Consider the following 20337-nt stretch of genomic DNA (forward strand, 5'->3'; position numbering starts at 1 on the left):
GTAGTCTACACATTAAAGATTGAAATTCTTAAACTACCGATTAAGAAAGGGCAATGTGATTGATGTTAGCAGACTGACCCTTCTTACGGAAAACCTTCTACAGATTTATGTGTTCATTATACGATAACCCTAAAGGGAATCTTCAGAGTTCTTTTTACTAGTTTTAGCTTTGACAGTTACTTCCACAACTACCTACAGTCAAAGACTGGAAGAGTTAAGGTCATCTAGGTAGACCAATGCCATAATGTTATAAATGAGGAAACTGAAGCCCAATGCGGTAAGGCCTTGCAATTAACTCTGTAGTGCCCAGTATCACTGACCAGCTCTAAAAACAGGAATTCGAAGACTGAATGAGAGAGAGACTTATATGACTACTTTAAATCCAAATAACATTGAGTCATGAAAAGTTTTATGGAGAAATATTAAAACTTAAGCTACCTCCATTACAAAAGACTTTCTCCCATGACTCACATGCTTTTTCCTTTAGAAAATCTGTGTTAGGCCATACATTTGTAAAGTTGTTTTCTTAAGTTGTATGACACACGGGAGTCATAGATTTTTAACTGTTTTACTTCCTAGCCTGTTCTAGGCTAGTGTTTTGTGATACTAATCTATTCAAATGGAGTGGTAGAAATCACATGAATTTTGGAAGCAAATGGTACCATAGGTACCACAGCAAATTCCTTCTGTCATTATACAGGCATACCTCAGAGATATTACAGGTTAGATTTCAGACCACATCAAAAAAGCAAATATTGCAAATAGGGTGAGTCACATCTAGTTTTTGGTTTCCCGGTGCCTATAAAACTTTTGTTTATACTACAGTCTTAAATTTCTAAAAAATGTACATACCTTAAGAATACTTTATTGCTAAAAAATGCTAACAGTCATCTGAGCCTTCAGTGAGTCATAATCTTTTTGCTGGTGGAGAGTCTTGACTAAGGTGGTTGCTGAAGGTTGGGGTGGCTGTGGCAGTTCCTTAAAATAAGACAGCAATGAAGTTTTCCAAATCAATTGACTACCTTTCACAAAGGTACCTCTGTAACATGTAATACTTTCTAATAGCATTTTACCCACAATAGAACTTCTTTCAAAATTTGGAGTCTGTCATCTCAAACCCTGATGCTCCTTTATCAACTAAGTTTATAGAATATTCTAAATCCTTTGTTGTCATTTCAACGGTGTTTAACAGCACCTTCACTGTGGAAATGACTGTCTCCACAAACTACTTTCTATACACATTCTTAAGCAACTTCTCATCTATTACCTTCAGGCTCCACTTCTTCCAGACTCCTTTTAATGTTGAAATTTTGACCACCTCCCATGAATCAGAATGTTCTTAGCGGCATCTAGAATGATAAATGCTTCCCAGGTGGTTTTCAGTTGACTTTGGCCAGACCCATCAGAGGAATCGCTAGTTAGGGCAGCTACGGCTTTATGAAATGTATTTCTTAAATAAGACTTAAAAGTCAAAGTGACTCCTTGACCCATGGACTGCAGCATAGATGTTGTGGTAGCAGGCATGCAGACAACACGAACCTCCTTGTACATCTCCATCAGAACTCTTAGGTCACCAGGTACATTGTCAATGAGCAGTAATATTTGGAAAGAAATTTGAGGTCTCAACCATAAGTTTAAATATTCAGTAAACCATGCTATAAACAGATGTGCTGTCATCCAGGCTTTGTTACTCCACTTCTAGAGCATGGGCAGAGTAGATTTAACATAACTCTTAAGGACCTTAAGATTTTTGGACTGGTAAACTCTTGACTTCAGCTTAAAGGCACCAGCTACATTCGCAGGCATTGAACTTCTCCCTAGCTACGAAAGTCCTAGATGACATCTTCTTCTAATAGAAGGCCATTTCATCTTCACAAATTCAGTTGTTCAGTGTAGTCACCTTCAGTGATCTTAGCTAGGTCATCTGGATAACTGCCTGCTGTTTCCCCTTGCACTTTGACGTTAATGGAGATAGCTTCATGAACCAACCTCTGCTTGCTTCCAACTTTTCTTCTGTAGCTTCCTCACCTCTCAGTCTTCAAAGAATTGAAAAATTAGGCTTTGGCTTAAGAGAATGTTGTGGCTGATTTAGTCTTGTATATAGACCACTCAGACTTTCTCCATCTCAGTAATAAGGCTGTTTCACTTTCTTGTTTGCGTGTTCACTGGAGTAACACTTTCAGGAACTCTTCCTTTGCATAACTTGGCTAACTGGTGTAAGAGGCATGGCTTTTCGACCTGCCTGAGCTGTCAGCATGCCTTCTTCAACTAAGCTTAATTATCTGTAGCTTTTGATTTAAAGTGAGAGGCGTGACTCTTACTTGCACATTTAGAGGCTACTGTAAGTTATTAATTGGCTTAATTTCAATATTGTTGTATCTCAGGGAATAGGGAGGTCCAAGAAGAGGGAGAGATTGGAAACCGCTTGTTGGTAGAACAGTTAGCATATACACAAGATTTATCAATTAAGTTCACTGTCTTATATGCGCATGGTTTGCAGTACCCTAAAACAATTACAGTAGTAACAGAGATCACTGATCACCATGACAGATACAAGAATAAAAACATTTGAAATACTGTAAAAATTGCCAAAATGTGACACTTACACAAAGCGAGCCCATGTTGTGAAAATGCCCCAGTAGACTTACTCAATGCAGGGTGGCCACAAGCCCTTAATTTGTAGAAATGACAGTATCGTTGAAGCACAATGAAACAGAATGCAGTAAAATGAGGTATACTTGTATTCTAATTTTCTGTCATGAAAAACTGTCTAGAGGGCAGTCTCCAACCCTAGGGACTAGATTGCTTTTGTTTTCACGCATGCCCTAAAGTCAGAAAGATGGGGGATAACAGTATGATGGGAGATTCTGGTAGAGTCTCAAACCTGATGGTGTTCAGTAGTTGCAGGTAGACTGCTCCTAAAAGTTGGACTTTCGATTTAGACTAATAGGTCAGTGTATATTATGTACATTTTCTCCATTTCCTGAGTTTAGCTTTCAACACTTAAGATAACTTGCAACAGCAGAAGTAACACTACATAGTGTTACAATGTGTACAAATGCCTTGTCATTTTTATTTAAATATATTTATTACCTCAGTCTCTGGCTATATTCACAGAGCACAAGGGCACAGGATCATCCCTTCTGTTTCTCTCTCTACAGCTGAGTAGGTTCTGTGTGAACTGATAAGCTTGTTTTTTTGCCCCAGAATGCTAACCAGTCCTGACTTAGAGGGCAAGTAAATTTAAAAATCTTAAATTAGAAATAAAGAATGATCTTAGGAAATTATAGGGTCATTCTGGTCCAGCAATGTTTTATAACTAGCTTCCTCCTTTCTCTTTAGTAGTCAACGGAAATTATTAAAGCGTGTTGCATTTTCCTAATACAGCCCCCTCAACACATGCCGTTTAAGTAAACAACTCCATGTAAGAGGCAGTTATAGTGGTTTATATAATATAAACTATCTGATACAAACACCATCTGAAAGCCTGTATTTCTAACAAGTTGACTATATAGAAGAATAGACTACTTCACAGCTCAGAAGATTATAATGTAGATTACACTGGTAAAGAGCAGAAATTGTTGAAGCTTTAGTACCTAGCTGTCTTAAAGCATTTTTAAACATTTGCACATTACTAATAAAAAGTTTGAAGTTAACATGAAATTTGACATAACACTGAGTAAGCTGTAAATATTTCATGTAGAAGATGTCAGACACCTGATAAATGTTACTTACCAAATAGAACTGAAAGTGAGATGATCAGAAAAGGACTGTTCCTTGCCTCAAGCAAGCTTCTGAAGCCTAGGCAAGTTAGCTAGGTCCTTAATATGGGATTCTGGCATCTTGATTTTAATGTGCTCTGAAAACAAAGTGTGTGACTCATGAAATAAAGGACACTAAACCCCAAATTTGAAATTATGAAAAGTTTAGGCCAAAGAGGTAAAATAAAAACAGCTGTTGGGAATGAAAAATGGCTGTAGGAATTTAGTTACAAGTACTTCACAAAAACATTTTCATCACATTTACATAATACAGCATTACAATACAAAGCTGGCTGCTGTCCTGACCAAGCAAGTTCTCTTATCATCTAACAAAAATAATTTAGATACATTTCTTTGCATGGAAGTGTCATATTTTTCCATTTTTGGTACAAAACATAGAAAAAAACATTGGCACATTATGTAGTGATAAGTCATTTTTTCCCCATGTACAAGTTCCAAGTATTCTGCATTCCAATTTGTATTGGAAAAAAGTAATTACTGATTCAGTCTCTGTTTATACCTTTTAAAAATGCAGCATGAAGTACAGAGAAAGAAAAACGAAGTTTGTTTACGGGGTCTAATATAATACATAGGAAGGATCGGCTGGTAAAAGAGAAAAGAAAATCTCAAGTCTGACTTTATGTAGATCACAGAGTTGTGAAAAGAGCAGTATAAAAATATGCACTTGTGCTTTAGAAGCTTTTAGCATACAATTAATAGCTTAAAATAGTATTTACTGCCTCCCCATATGCTTATTTTCTGATATATTTACACCGCACAATTTTAACATTGTTAAAGCTAATGGCATGATTTCAAATATAGATTGGTTAAAAATATCTGAACCTTGAAACTTCCCCTCCCTATCCCCTCCCGAAATATTACGTATAGGTGGTGCATGGCACAACATACTCCATGAGCTTACACCCAGAAAATTTGGATTTTAATAAAAATTTTAAACATGTATATAAACTTTTTTTTTTTTAAGAAAAGCTTGTCCAAGGGCATTCAGATTTAATGGCTTTTATATAATACTTGTTATCGTGCCTCGTGGCTGCCTCTGTGAGCCAGAAATAAGGGAAGCTCATGGATTCCCCAAAAATGAAATGCCACTTTTTCCCTCATCGTGGATGGCTGTTACCCCCTTTTACAGGAAAAGGGGTACAACACAGGCTGCTGATACCAGTCTAGAGAGGGCACCCACCAGCCAAGGCTGTGTTCTAACTTAGGTGTCACACCATCGGCCAAAAGAACCATGTAGCCACAGAGGCTGTGAAGCTAACTAGTTTATCTGTAATTTGGTCCAAGTTATTTCACTTATTTTATGTAGTTTTTTTTTCTTAGATATATCTGTTCAGATAAGCTTCTTATGAATCCTTCAGATCGATGCTCTTGAGGAAAATAGTCAAGCTAAACAGCAATGATGATTTTTATGGTAAAGGATGAGCTGAACACTAGCTAAGCTACTTAGTCACCATCCTGGGAGACTGAGCTCACAGGCACCAAGGCTTTGCTTCCTGTGGCCTGCTAGTTACAGTGAATCAGCTCCATGGATTGACAAGGGTACACCGGATGATATAGCAGAGCAAAGGAATTTGCCAAGTATTTGTTCTGTCATTAAGTATTCAAAGAACATATATTTTTCTTCATGGAACATGACTTTCTAAAAATGAAATTTGGGGATTTGAATGATTCAAGGTCGAATATTAAACATTAGCTCCTTCACCAATACCTGTCATTATCATTAGAAAGGAAGGCCTCTTGTTTATGCTACTGCGATTCACAGTGTCCTTTGTAGGTCAAGAGGCCCCCTTCTGTGGCTTGGCTTTAGCTGTCAGATGGAAGCCTCAGACTTTTGCACTTTAGGTCATCTAGTGTCTTCCAGTGTTTGTAGTTGTCGGCCAAATGTTGCATCAGGCCTGGTAGATGTGCAAAGGCTGCAGGGACAGAAAAGAATCAAAAGAAACCTGTGAAGTTAGACCCCAGGAGCGTTTATAAGCCTGGGGCTGTCTGGGACAAGTTTGGCATCAGAATTAGAGGAGGCATACCCTGGGTGAGGCCTGAGGCTGTTAAGTGAACACGCGGCATGAGGACAAGTCATTAAACACTAGTTTCTGAAATACAAACAGGTCCTTTTTGAAAAGCTGCTTATCAGTGACATTATCAGAAGAACCTATGATTCAGGGTAAACTAAATACATTTTGCATTCTTTCTAGAGTTTCCTCCAATGATAGAATAAAACTGCAGTAGCTTCTGCAACGTGTCCTTTGAAGAGGCAAAGACTCGTTTATCCAGTTATCAAAAATCCATTGAGTCTTCTGCACACAAGCTTCTGTGCCAGCTGCTGGGGATGCAAAGAATACACCCACCCGACTCGGCCACGAAAAGCTGACAGCCACATTTTTAAAAATATATTTTGTTTACCTTTAGGGTCACCCTATGTCACTAAAGATAATAAAGTCTAACAAAATTTTCTTTGTGGGTGACAAAACAGTAACTGTCTTACCATCCCAAGCATCAAACATGTCTGTTATGAAGTAGTCAATGAAAGAGATCTGAGACTTGGGGATGCTACAGGTATTCCGGTCAAACACTGGCATCACCACAGGTAGCCCCTGTCTCTTCTCTTCATCGGTCTGTAAGAAAAAAACACCATCACATAGGGCTGGAGGACATATGAGACACTTTTACAGTAATATCCTGTTTCTCAGAACAACTCTGTGAAAATGGGTTATTATCCAGTTTTCTCAATGAAGAAATAGGCTCAGCAAGGTCCTCAGACTTACGTTAGTCAGCTGAGCTACAGTGACTACACTCAGGCCTTCACACTCTCAAGCCTCTTACTTTTTTTCTTTTGTTTTTCAGACAGAGTCTCATTCTGTCGCCCAAGCTGGAGTGCAGTGGTGCAGTCTCGGTTCACTGCAACCTCTACCTCCCAGGTTCAAGCGATTCTTCTGCCTCAGCCTCCTGAGTAGCTGGGATTACAGGCACCTGTTACCATGCCCAGCTAATTTTTAGTAGAGATGGGGTTTCACCATGTTGGCCAGTTCACTGTCTTGAACTCCTGACCTCAGGTGATCTGCCTGCCTTGGCCTCCCAAAGTGCTGGGATTATAGGCACGAGCCCCAAGCCTCTTACTTTCTATGTGATACCATAGCATCTCCTGACATTTTGATCTCAGGGTACTTAGCCTCTTTGCTGTGATCTTTTATTATTGCAAAGTCAAAGCTATTTTCAAGGTCGTACAAACACAAATTCTCATACCAAAACTACTGACGTTTACACTGAGAAGAAGCAACAGTGGGTAAAACTGCTAACACCTTAGCATGACTCAATGAACTAGCACCAAACTGTATTAATAGCCATAGTCATTATATTATTCGCTGCCACATGTTTGCACTGTAAAAAGTTTCAGGCCGGGCCCACTGGCTTATGCCTGTAATCCCAGTAATATCAGAGGTCAAGGCAGGAGGATTGCTTGAGGCCTGGAGTTTGAGGCTGCAGTGAGCCAGGACTGTGCCACTGTACTCCAGCATGGGTGACAGAGTGAGATCTTGTCTCAAAAAAAAAAAAAAAACAGTTTCACTTAAGAATTACCTCTTTGAAGCCATAAGAGTTATTGTATTGAATCTTGACCTTTGAAGTACATGTCTCTGTAATATTCTGTGTGATGAATGTGATGAAATGGGAGTACACATGCACTTGGCACTGCATACCAAAATCTGCTGGTCATCTTGTGGAAAAGCACTTATGCACTTGAATTGAGATGAACCAGCTGCTTTTATCCATGGAGCATTATTTTCACTCGAAAGAATGACTATCAAACTATGATTGTTCAGATTTGGGTATTAGCTATGCAGCTTTTGAGGTGTGTGGAAATCTGAGTATTATGCACATTAAAGTGAGGCCAGCTCAAAGGCTTCATTTGTAACTTTCATTTTTAGGTCACCCTGGCTTATGAACGTTAGTACATTCCTTTTTGGGAAAAGGACACGTAAATAGGAAGCTTATATCAAAAAACTTAAAAGCACATTTTTTCTCATTCTCCATTCACACTGAGAATAACTAGGAGTAGTACTTCAGGTCCTTGTTCTGTGGGTCCAGGGAAGCCCATTGATGAGCAGCTTTTGGCTTGGCTGGCTCATTTCAGGTCAGTCGATCAAGCAGCCTGAAAATATCCACTGGTGTTCAAGGAGTCATTTGATCCCCACCCCCTTCCTGTTCTCTCTGGAAAGCTCAGAACTACCTGTCCTACTTTTCTTCAGTTCAGGGGCTCTCTTCCCAGAAAGCTGCAGTTTACTTACTGGATTTCATCAACAGATACTTCTCTAAAGACGGACGACATACAAGCAGCCAACAGACATTAAAAAAAAATGTCCAGGCTGGGCGCGGTGGCTCGCGCCTGTAATCCTAGCACTTTGGGAGGCCAAGGCAGGCGGATTGCCTGAGCTCAGGAATTCGAGACCAGCATGGGAAACACAGTGAAACCGTCTCTACTAAAATACAAAACATTAGCTGGGCGTGGCAGTGCGCATCTGTAGTCCCAGCTACTTGGGAGGCTGAGGCAGAAGAATTGCTTGAACCTGGGAGGTGAGGGTTACAGTGAGCCGAGATCATGCCACTGCACTCCAGCCTGGGCAACGGAGCAAGACCGTCTCCAAAAAAAAAATCAGCATCACTAATCAGACATGCAAATCAAAATCACAATGAGATACCATCCCAAACTAGTCAGAATGGCTATTATTAAAAAGTTAGAAAATAACAGATGTTGGCAAGGTTGTGGAGAAAAGAATGCTTATACACTGTTGGTGAGAAATAAATTAGATCAGGTAGCCCCTGTGAAAAGCAGTTCGGAGATTTCTCAAAGAACTAAAAATAGAAATTGCTATTCAACCCAGCAGTCACATTACTGGGTATATACCCAAAGGAAAATAAATCTTTCTGCTGAAGAAACACCTATACTTCCATGTTTATGACAGCACAATTCATGGTAGCAAAGACATGGAATCAACCCAGGTGCCCATCATTGGTGGACTAGATGAAGAAAATGTGGTGCATATATACCATGGAATACTATGCAGCCATAAAAAAAGAATGAAATCATGTCATTTGCAGCAACATGGCTAGAGCTGGAGGCCATTTTCCTAAAATGAAGTGATATAGAAACAAAACCAGATACCACATGTTCTTTCTTAGAAGTGGGAACTAAACATTGGGTACACACAGTGGCAGAAACTGGAACAGTAAACATTGGAGACTTCAAAAGGAGGGAGGGAAGGGGGCAAGGGTTGAAGAACTACTTATTGGGTACTATGTTTACTACTCAAGCCATGGATCATTAGATGCTCAAACCTCAGCATCAGCATTATACCCTTTTAACAAACCTGCACATGTACCCCCAAATCTTAAACATACTGGGTCCGCTGTTGGCCACTCCCCTTCACAGTCTTCCTAGGTATCATCTATTCTTTATCTTGCCCTTATTTATACTGCCACCATAGTACATTTCAGCCATGCAGACCCCACAAAATTCACTACTTGTGGCTACTTGTCACCCACACACCCATCAGTGCTTAAGAATTTTCTCTGGAAGTAGGGCTGTTTCACATGTCCCTTTACAGCCTACTGTTTTCTAGATTTCTCTCCTTTAACTCCTCTTTACACTGCCACAGTTAAAGTGAACTACATATTGCTCCTCTTTATATAACAGTTCTGTTTTCCCTCCCCTTGTTAATTTTGCTCAGAATGCTTTGTTCTTCCAGAGTGTTTTCCTATTCCCACATTTCTGTAGCCCCCCCTTTTATCTAGGAAAAAAAGTCTCTGAACTCCTGTCGCACTTAACATAAACTTCCTTGAGATACACTTCATTTTTTACCAACATGTGGACCTATCTGCATCTCTTCCCCCACTGGACTGGGAACTTCCCGTGGCCGCGATGAGTCTTCACTAATGCTTGTGTTCCCATAACCCACCATGGAGACACCCAGGAATAACCTAATGAATGAATGGAAGATTTCTCAGTTTTTGTACAAGTTCTGGATCGAACAAATTGAAGATGAAAAGTTACTTCCAAAGGCTCAGTTTATCCTCCTTCTAGAGAGACTCTGGTTAGTGATCAGCCCATCTGTCAGTTCCTGAGGGAACCAGAAGTCTACCCCAGGAGGCGGTAAGCTGCTTTCTTCTAGGGAGGAGTGGTTAACTAATTGGTAAAAAGTTAACCGGAGAATCCCCAGGATTTCCATGACCTGGGGCCCATTCCCAGAGGGGAAGTGGAGCTTCCCTGGAAAGATGGCGCACCTGTGCAAAATACTCCTCAGAGATCCTCCCAGCCCATTCAATGCACAGGTCCAAGGGGCGGCATGGGTTGGCCACGTCAGCACACTTAATCATCATGCGTTTGATCAGAATTTGGTTTTCAGGGAAGTTCTTCCCGGCAGGGTTGCATTCACAGTCGCTGCCCTCAATCTGGAAAACAGATGGTCGGATCAGGGTTGGTTCAAGATGATAGTGAAGCCCACAAGGGCTGACTCGCCTGGCATTCGATGGTAATCACTGAGCACACAGGTGGGACTGGGACTCAGCGAAGGCAGCTTTTTTTAAAATTCCATATATAATATACCAATATATTCTTTAAAAAAAAAAAAAGAATATGCTGATACAGTCTTAAAAGACACTCAACACAGAGTTTGAAAGCTGAAAGTCCCTATCACCACCTGTACCCCTCAAATCCATTTTCTTCCCTAGAGGTAACTGCTACAGCAGTTTTGTTTTTATTTTGAGCAGTTTGATATGTAATCTTAGAGGGAATTTCTCCCAGTCTAAAAAAAAAAAAAAGGTGTAAAAGCAGAGCTTTTAGCTACTTTAATCCATTTAAAGTAGGGCAATGGCACATGCATGTAACCTTCAATTATTTCTTGATTTCTACTACTTATGCCTACCAGCTCCCTCCCTTCTATGACCTGTCCCACCCCCAACTCACCCACTCCCTCGCACTTTGGTTCTCCTAAGGCATATGTCCAACTCATGTTTTCTTGGCTGTTCTTCTGACTGGCTGGTAAGTGAGCAAGATAGGTGTGGGGTTCTTGGAGTAGAAAGTGGTCAGGAGCAGGTGTGTTCAGCCATGTTTAGAAAGACTGGTCCACACCTAGTGGTGATCTCAGTGTCCTCAGCCATGTGGCCAGGACACGAGTTGGTACACACAGATGCAGTCACAGGCCATTTACATAGAACCTGAAAGATTGTTATTCTCCACTTTTAAAGGCACCATCAATTGATTGTGTGAAAACAGGTCTCCAGCGCTCTGCCAAGCCAAAAGGCTGCATGACATTTGGGGGGTTTTAGACTGGACCTATTTATTAGACTATCAATGTGCAGAATACGTTCTGGAGGTGTTTGATTACTTATCAAAGTAATTCTGTTTACTATAAATACTGCAGTTAATAGTAAGTTTCAGTGCAGAGTTGGGGGCTTACATGGGTGGATGACCTTCCCAGTTCTGAAGTTCTATGAATCTGTATACTTTTTCTTCTCTAAATCCCCAGATCCTTGCTCCCGTAAGTCCTCTGTGGAAGGAGAGGGCTCTAGTGTTGTGCTGTGGAATCCTGGGGAAGGGGCTTAATAGGTGAGGTAGACACTGTCCCTCCCTCCAGACTGGTCATGGGATGGGTCCTACACAGATAGTCTCCTTACTGATCAAGTTACGATGATCATTCACATCCATCCACTTTGCCAACCTCTGCTGCTCAACAGGAATGAGCGGAAAGCTTTTCTAGCTTTATGGAGTTATGAACAGCTTCATGGCTTCAGAGAACAGTGGATCTTATTAGGTGTGAACCTTCTGTTTCATGTTCCTAAAACCCAAATTGGTAAGGACCTTAAGGCAGGTCCTAGGTACATGAGTAGGTTTTAAAAAAGGAAAACAATGAATGCTTCTGCTTTCCAGTCACTCCCAGTTTTATGACAGTCTTCAGGTACTGCTATGCTTTTAATGTGAATCAGCAACATTCTTTGTTCTTTAAAACACCCTCCAACTTTGAGGTTTTCCAAGAGCTCAGTGAACAGAGAAGTAAAGGCTTTGGATTCTCTAAAATACCACCATTTATGCCAGTCTCTGCTCATCTGCAGCTCCTTCCATATTCTTTGGGCCTAGCTTTTTTGGTCAGTACTGGCTTTTTCTCAGGGACTTTCTTTCAAGGAGCTCAGAGTTGCTGTGGACACAGTTTATTCTCAGCCCTAAGGAAAACAAGTGGCTAGTCCTTTCAGCCCTTTACCAGCTCCAAGCAAATAACCACCTTGCATTTGAGTGGGAGAGAAAATGCTTTGGGGCCAGAGCAGGCTCTCATGGGAATGTACTTGGATGTGCCTTACGGCATGGAAACCAGCACTCACCTCAGCTGCCATTGGCTTGTTGATGCTGTTCACAAACTTATTCACATGTTCAAAGTGTTTTGTCATCTCTGTTGCCAAAACCATGTCAATAATAGCCTGGCGCAGCGTTCGATAATGGTTCCTAAAATAACCAGAAGACAAAGGGGCTTTTTCACAGTGTGTCTCGAATTATAACTATTCTGCCACCATTTCACTACACTCCTCACAACCTAGGAGGAAGCTGCGGCACAGAGTTAAGAAATGTGTACAGATCGCAAGAAGAGTTTACCTCCTCGTCCTCCCAATAACCAAGACCTGCAGATGCTATTCCATTTTCCCCAGTGATAGCTGACGCTTATGTGATTTATGAGTATTTTTAAAAAGAGAGAAGGTACCTGTCACATGGTGGACATTTATCTGACAAGGTGATTCCCTTTTCCCTTCCCTTGAGAACATCAAAACAGTAAGGTGGCAGGAAATGGTAGGCTGATACAGCAGCCACATAAGCTGGCGCATTGCACTCTGTGCAAACACAGTGACTGCCGTTGCAGAATGGCCACGGCGTCCTTCAATGATGGCAATGGAAGATTTTCTGTGAATAAGTACTTCCCTAGATTGCAGCGGACAGAAGTTGTAATGAATGAAGCAACAACCGTACCCTAAATTAACCATCCAATTCTGTCGTCGTTTTCTAACTTCAAGAGCCAGAATGGCTCTTGAATAGAATTGGCTACTGGAAAGAATTTTCTGCAAAAGTTTAAAAACCCATCCTTGATACTCATGAAACTGAAGCTAAAGATGGAATAACTCATCTCCATGTGTTCCCAGTTTTCTGGAGACCAAACCAACAGGTTCACGTAGACCAGCGGTCCTGAGGCCTGAGGGCGCTCCATGTTCTCTGTACACTGCCCCCTCCCAGGCATCTGTGCACCAGCCTGGCTGGTGCTGTGTGGGAAATACCCACAGCCTGACGGCTAGGTGCTGGCAGGCAAGAGGACCTGCTCACATCTAACCCCCTGCTCACATCTAACCCGCTGTCATCAGCGGAGAATGCAGGGCTGGGGGAACCTGACCGACCCTTCATGCTCCTGCTCTGTGGGACCTACTCATAAGGGAGTATTTTAAGCAGCCAGAAATTCAGCTAGGGAAAGATGGGGGTGGATACATTTTCCTCAAGTTGCACAAAAGACAGGATGTCCTCGTAGGAGGGTAAAAATATCTGGTGTACTTAGTAATAATACAGTCAATATTTATGTAGTGTTCTGCAGTGTATAAAACATTTTTGTGAACTCACTGAAGACCAAATGTGATTTCAAAACATAAAGGCAGTCTGAAAAGTCAAATTAAGTTAAAGGCAAGGTTATTTTATCATCTGATACAGTGGGACAGCTATTATTTTCCCCTTCCCCTAAGAGGAAGCTAAGTATTTCACAAACTTGAGCACAGGAGCCCAAGCACAACAAACCTGTCAATATTCTTGAAAATGTTGCATTTGGTGTCCTTGACGGTGAGCTGGAAGGCCAGGGCGGTGTGGTGACTCTCCAGAACAGCAGTGTCATTGTAGAGCACAGCAAGCTCACTGCCTGCATTGCAGAGGAAAGAGTTGGTCCTTCCCGGGTGATCCACGTCATGGACCGTGGCAGCAATGAGGGCTGCCACCTCATCCAGCTGATCAAGGCTTCCCTGGGATACGGGGAGGCAAGATTGAGCATTACCACTGGATCTGGGAGACCCACATCCATCCTTGTCTGTGCGGAGGGTCAGGTCAGGGGATGTGGGATTTTCAGAACGTTTTTAGCTGGTTGAGCCTTCTGACCTCCTAGATGTGGAGAGGCAGCCTCGGACATGCAGAATCGCTTTACTGTGCTGTCTGTTATCAGGAGGGAAACCTGAGCCACAGTTACAACAGACAGCTTAATTCTTTCTCCAGGGGCCATCAGTTGCTTCTGCAGGAAGAGGCCAAACAAGCCTTTTGAATTGCCCACTGTACAGTATTTCTGCCACAGCAGAAAGTGGCCTATGTTCACAAATATTACCAATTTGCCTAGTTCTGAAAAGATTTTGAGTATGTGTGTAGCAAATGGCTCAGATACAACAAAACTATTCATACAATGGTGAAATGACTAGAGCTGTAAAAGAGTAAAAGAGTACCAAGTAAAAGAGGACCAAGCAGTAAAAGAGGACCAAGGGAAAGAAGAATAACTTTGCCAGGAAAATTAAGGCTAAGGGGGTTCTTGCAACTAAGAACAAAACTCAGCTCTGGGCTAGCAGGCAGCAAAGGCAAAAAGGGAAGCCCTATTTTGAAAGCTCTCATTATATAATTAAAGAACACAAACCAGAGCATCCGGGGATACAAGTGTTTTCTGAGCCTGCAGCTTTAGGAGGGAGTTATCAGATGGGCTATGTTATATAAGAGATGCTGTACTAGGAATTTATTATTTATTGAGTGCCTACCAGGTACCAATTATTGCTGCATAGTGCCAGAGCTGCAGCAATGATTTACACTGGCACAGTCTGCACAATGAAGTTTGTAATGTAGAGGGAGAGAGACAAATGCATTTAAAAACACAAACAGAAGTAACTTGCTGTGAGATGTGCTAAGAAAGAAAGCACAGATGCTTTGGGAGTATAACCATGGGGCCTGGTCTAGTTTAGGGCAGCACTGTCCAATGTATATTTTGCGATGACAGCAATGTGTTCTATTCGTGCTATCCGATAGAGTAACTCCTAGTCACATGCAGCTACTGGACACTTGAAAGGTAGCCAGTGCAACTGAGGAACTGCATTTTAAATTTTATTTAGTAGCCATGTCAGACTGATGGCTACATATCAGATAACATAAGTCTCGAGGGTGGTCACTTCCAAGGAAGTGATTTTTCTGCTGAGCCTGAAGGAGAGGTAGGAATTGTCCAGGCAACAAGCAACAAGAGGGGAATTCCAGGCAGAAAGAACAGCCTGCATGAAGCTCCTGAAGTCAAATGAAAAAAGGGTCTGTTCAGGAAACGTAAGCAACATCATTGCGGCTGAAGGGACAGTGAGTGAGAGGGAAAGTGGTCCCCAGGATACGGGGGGTGGTATTCCCAAAATTTGCTCTCCTAGGCCTGCAGGAGGAAGAACTGCTGCTCAGGTGAGGAAGGTGAACCTGTAGCTCAGCCCTGTCCTGCAACGGCACCCTGATAGCCAAGGGGCTGCACATGTTTGTATTGGTTTAGCAGGCTGTCCCGAAAGCTCTGTCTCCACCAGAAGGGAGCCTATTTCCACTCCTGACGCTGACCCCATGGAGCTGGTGAGCAACCCTGGGGTGACCCCAATCAACAACTAGGCTTCCTGAGTAGGGACAGCAGAAGTTACTCTTTTCAGCTCTTCTCAGAGATTGATTCTGCAGTGCCCAGGGCAAGCAAGCATGATTTGGCCCATTTCACTGCTGGTCAAGAGAGGCCACGGTCACCTGCAGGCAGGTTCAGCGATCTCCAAGCTCAGGACCCAGGACAGCCCCAGCCTGGGCTCCACCTTCACTGACTGTACCTGAGCAGTGAGAACCCACAGGGCCCAAACTCTGGGCCTCCAGCTAGTGCCCCTGTGGTATGTTCAATCCTGCTTGGAGTCTCAGGCCTGTTTATTTTTTAATTCTTCAGTGAAAGAGATTCAAGTAACTGGGGTAGAAAACATAAATAGCACTAGATGAAACATGCCTTTCCTTCCAGCTAACACTGATTTAAACCATGCCCTCAGTGACTTTTACAAAGATACCAATAATGGCTCCTGCAGTTTAGGTGGGCACCAACAAGGCCTTGTCAGACCAGAAATGGCTGGGAGATAGGGAAGGAAGACAGGCTAGCTCACTAGCAAACGAGAGAAGCAAGGCTCTATGTCAGGGAGGCGCTATCCGTGGAAGAAAACCCCACCAAACCTGCAACTGGCGAAATTCCAGTCCTGTGGAGGTGCAGTTACCTCTGCATAGTTTATTCCTTCCTTAACCAGTAGGAGTAGATTTGGATCACACTGAGGAAAGTTGGCCAGAAGGGTTTCATTCTAGATCTGCTTTTCAAATAGTTGCTTATTCAGGATAAATATTCATGTATGCCCAGATACTAATAAAGGAGTGCTTGCTATCCTGGCCTCTCCACTTGCAATAGTTCCCTGGAATTGGGTAACGTGGGGAGAGGATGGGGTCTGTCACCAATTGAAGGGAGTGTTGGCTCTGGGCATGCTAGCTTTACAGCTGGGTTAGGCATGCTTTGTCACAGAATTAAGAATTTTAGCCTGGCCGGGAGCAGTGGCTCACACCTGTAATCCCAGCAGTTTGGGAGGCCGAGGCTGGTGGATTATCTGAGGTCAGGAGTTCGAGATGAGCCTGACCAACATGGTGAAACCCCATCTCTACTAAACATACAAAAATTAGCTGGGCGTGGTGGTGCATGCCTGTACTCTCAGCTACTCAGGAGGCTGAGGCAGGAGGACTGCTGGAACCCGGGAGGTGGAGTTTGCAGTGAGCTGAGATCACGCCACTGTACTCCAGCCTGGGCAACAATGCAAGACTTGTTCCCCCGCCCTCCCCAGAAAAGAGGAGCATGAACCTGTAGTAGGAACCCAGGGTGTTTTCACTCCTCAAAGAAAGGTGTTATAGAAACATAGGTTGATATCACTATTAGTTTTTTAAAAGTAGAAGACAAAATTCTTCAAAAAGCATCATTCTTGGGCCACATTGTTTTCTTGCTGATGAAACTGAATAAGTATCAGGATGCTGCTGGCAAAACTGAGAAGAAAACCTTACCCACACCCCTCTTCCTGTTTTCATGCCATTTCTGCTTCTACCTTTCTCACTAGAGCTCCTAAATACCTAGGATATTAATCCCTCATCAACACCTGTTCTAAGAAAATGATCTAATGTCGGGCATTTACAGATTGATGTGAATTTCAATCCCTATATGGCACTTCTCCCAGGGGTATCTAAACTTTAAGTTTTAGTTCTAGTTGTATTAAAAGAATGTATAAGCTTTGGTGTGCAAGTGATGGTAGCTGGGGAGGAGGAGAGATGGGGATTGCTTGCCGGCTTTAAATAGGGCTGCCCTTATGTAAAGGGCAGGGGTTCCTAGGACTGCCCTGCAAGTCAGCAGTGGTACATGACAGTACTGAACTCCAAGACCAGGGGATATGGAACTCGTTCAGAATTATGCAGACGTCATTAATATACAGATAGGCACATTCGCACCTACACAAAACACAAACACAAATGTATGTAAATCAGTGTAGAATGCGGAATGGCTATTAACATCTGGATTGTAATCTACCAGTGGACAAATCCTGATACTAAAATTTAACCTACAGATCTAGTAACCATTTGCTGTAATAATTAAGTTCTGTCCTGCAACCCAGTAACACAGCTCCTAGCTAACGTTTGGAAAATGGGTTCATTATCTGCCATGCATATAAAGTAGTCTCTGTGGTGATACAAATTATGATTTGGAGGAGGGGAGGGCTAGCAGAAAGGTCTATGTCTTTACAACACCAAAGTGAGTGGTCAATTTGGTAACAAAAATTTTTTTTTAAAAAGCTGTCAACTTGGTTGTAAAATAGCTGTTTGCTTAATGTATTTACTAAGATTAAGTTCTTGGATCTCCAATCCAGGCAGGTAACTAGGTCATGGTATCAAAATCCTACCTTTACTCTTTCCTTTCCAAGGAAGAAAGCAGTGGCGTGCAGGACGTCGGCAGCATGGGTGGAGTTGTGGTAGGCATTGGAAGAGTGGTAGTTGGCTTCGATCACTTGGAACCAGGCCCGAAGAGTGGTTTCAGAACAGTTTAAAAATTCACATACTCCAAACCGAGAGAAGACCTTTAAGCCCAGGTAAACCAGTGGCCTGAAAAATAGGAAAACCCACCCGGGCTCATTGTATTCACTGGCCCAGAAACTGTTTTCTTTAATGATAGTGGGGGATGGAAGCATTTTTCTTCTGATGATAGCTTCACACACACACACAGGGGTTTAAAAGCATCTTCTCTAAAAATTAGGAGGTAGGATCTCTCCTCCTCACCAGCCACCTCTTTGGAACTAGATGCTTCATTGTAGTACATCCAAATTATTTCTGGATCATCTCTAAACTATAGGTCCCTCAGTGGCTCTGACAAGCAAGAAAGGAGCCTGGCAGTCCCTCTCCATTTCCACTTCCACTTCCACATTAACCTTGCACTTTATTTCTGCTCCCTAAGGAAGTGACTAAGCCTAAGGGCGAAAGGAACAGCTTGGATGGTCCCAAAGTCCTATCATTTAGAGTCCTGTTACTTATTTACATTACAGGTGAGAATCATTCATATCCTACAGACCAACACCCCTGGGAAGAAACAGCCTTCTCCTAGTATAGAAAAAGAACTTTTAGTTATCTAATCTTTCCTCTGCCTACAAGATGGATCATGAAAAAAAAAAAAAAATCTATAGTGCTCTCAATTCCATTCTGTAGGGTAGAGCTTCAACAATTTTGAGACTGAGGATTCTTAGAACTCTTGGCTCACTAGCACAAAGGAGGGACCTGTGGATATTCAGACGGATCCCACATCTTACTAATACTCTCCACAAAGGGGGGTCACTCAAGGGTTACGGTCTCTCTGCTCATTCAACACTACTCTAACATGGCATAAGAGCCAGAACCCATGAGGTCTCTCACGGCAAAAACATATCTCCCTCAAAGTTTCCAAATGTGAGAGTTTGAGCGTGGCCATCAATCCTGCTCTGCCTTCAGCCAGAGGAGTCACATACCTTTTATGCGTAACGGCTTCCAATTCAAAGATGTTGAAGTCCCAGCTCTCCTCATTATCAAGTAATTGAGAGATACAAGGGGGAACATCATTGATGGTTATTGGCATTGCAAGGTGACTGTGGCTCTGGTGCACATCTGAGCAAACAGATGGGGTGGGGGAGGCTGGTTAATTGTGGAATCTTGAGCGCCCGGCTGTCTGTCATCATCTTCATGGTTACTACTAGAAAAAAAGTCTTATACCTGATTTTTCTGTTATTGAACTTCAAGAACCTCAAATAGAAAAGTAATTCACTTTAACCCTGCTTAAATGTATAGAGATTTGCAATTCTTACTCTAACTGTGCTCAGAGAAGTAATTTTAATTAGGAGACTAGTTTTAAATGTAGACCATATTGATGCTTAAACTCAAATGGGACTAGCTGGAAGTAACACCTCCCGGAACAATAATCACAACAGCGGGGACAGCACAGGCTGGAGACAGGTTACAGTAACAAGTAGATAGATGAAAACTTACTCTTAGTAAACACATACTCATTTCCTGACAGCCTTCTCAAGCCATCCTGGAATAAAGGAAGATCCTGTTAGAAGTATGCTTTATATCCATTATCATTCTCTCTCTCTCTCTTTTTTTTTTAATCAGTGAAAGAGAGTTGAATCCTGAATAACTCAACCAATCTGGAAGTCTAAGTTGAAGCAAAGTTCAAAATTAAATCAGAACAGTTATAAGACAGATGATACTCTCCCTTCTGTAACTATTAGCCCCAGAAAGTGGAGACCTGGGATAGAGTGGATGTGACTGCGTCAGGATGTGACTGCGACAGTCCTTGCTTCAGATCTTGACGGGACTGCCTCACCCTCAGAGGGACCGTGTTACTTGTGTTTTCAGACTTACATTTTGAGGAGTTGAAGCCATCAGCCATATTTAGGGCATTACCTTCGAATATAAAGTTTTAAAAAGATTGAGCTATTTTTTGACTAACATCCCAACTAATTTTTCCCCAACTGTATTTTATGTTTTAAAACATGAGCATTGCTGCTTGCCTTTTAAAAAAGGGTTTCTGGGCTTGAGGTCCTTGGAGTGCAGCATTAAGACAGTAGATGAAATTCAAATGCTTGGCCATGTCCCAGCTCTAGAACTAGTCCCCAAGTGTTCCTGAATCTCAGTTTCCTTCCCTCCACCTTCGATCTCTGAGTACCTAAATTATCTAGATCTTTGCTTAAAAGTCATTTAGAAATGCTTATTTGTCATTCCCAGATGATGTGTGCTAAGGTTTAAAGTAGTATTAATTAACAAAGGACTCCCCTGAAGTTACAACTTGGATCTTTAGGCCAAGAGCTGAGTAAACATGGACGTAACAACAGCCACAACTGTCCTGCCTCTAAGGTGTGTATGGCAAGAGATTCTTGGTTTTCCTCGCCGTTCTCTTGTTCCACTTCCCCAAAACCACATAAAATTGAG

At 42.2% G+C, this 20337-nt stretch overlaps 1 protein-coding gene across 1 annotated transcript in view; it reads right to left on the reverse strand.

Annotated features, from left to right (window-relative positions):
* Nucleotides 1-3908: 3908 nt before the first annotated feature.
* PDE8B (phosphodiesterase 8B) overlaps nt 3909-20337 on the reverse strand; it is a 223740-nt gene continuing 207311 nt past the window's right edge. The window contains exons 14-21 of the mRNA XM_011959219.1: nt 19393-19438; nt 18879-19014; nt 17787-17985; nt 13591-13808; nt 12147-12267; nt 10056-10223; nt 6265-6394; nt 3909-5695 (exon numbers count right to left, since the gene is read on the reverse strand). Coding sequence (XP_011814609.1) covers nt 5586-5695; nt 6265-6394; nt 10056-10223; nt 12147-12267; nt 13591-13808; nt 17787-17985; nt 18879-19014; nt 19393-19438 — 1128 coding nt within the window. The 3' untranslated portion in view covers nt 3909-5585. The remainder of the gene's footprint in view (nt 5696-6264; nt 6395-10055; nt 10224-12146; nt 12268-13590; nt 13809-17786; nt 17986-18878; nt 19015-19392; nt 19439-20337) is intronic.

Source organism: Colobus angolensis, unplaced genomic scaffold (genome assembly GCF_000951035.1).
Source record: "Colobus angolensis palliatus isolate OR3802 unplaced genomic scaffold, Cang.pa_1.0 Scaffold49, whole genome shotgun sequence".
Classification (NCBI taxonomy): Eukaryota; Metazoa; Chordata; class Mammalia; order Primates; family Cercopithecidae; genus Colobus; species Colobus angolensis.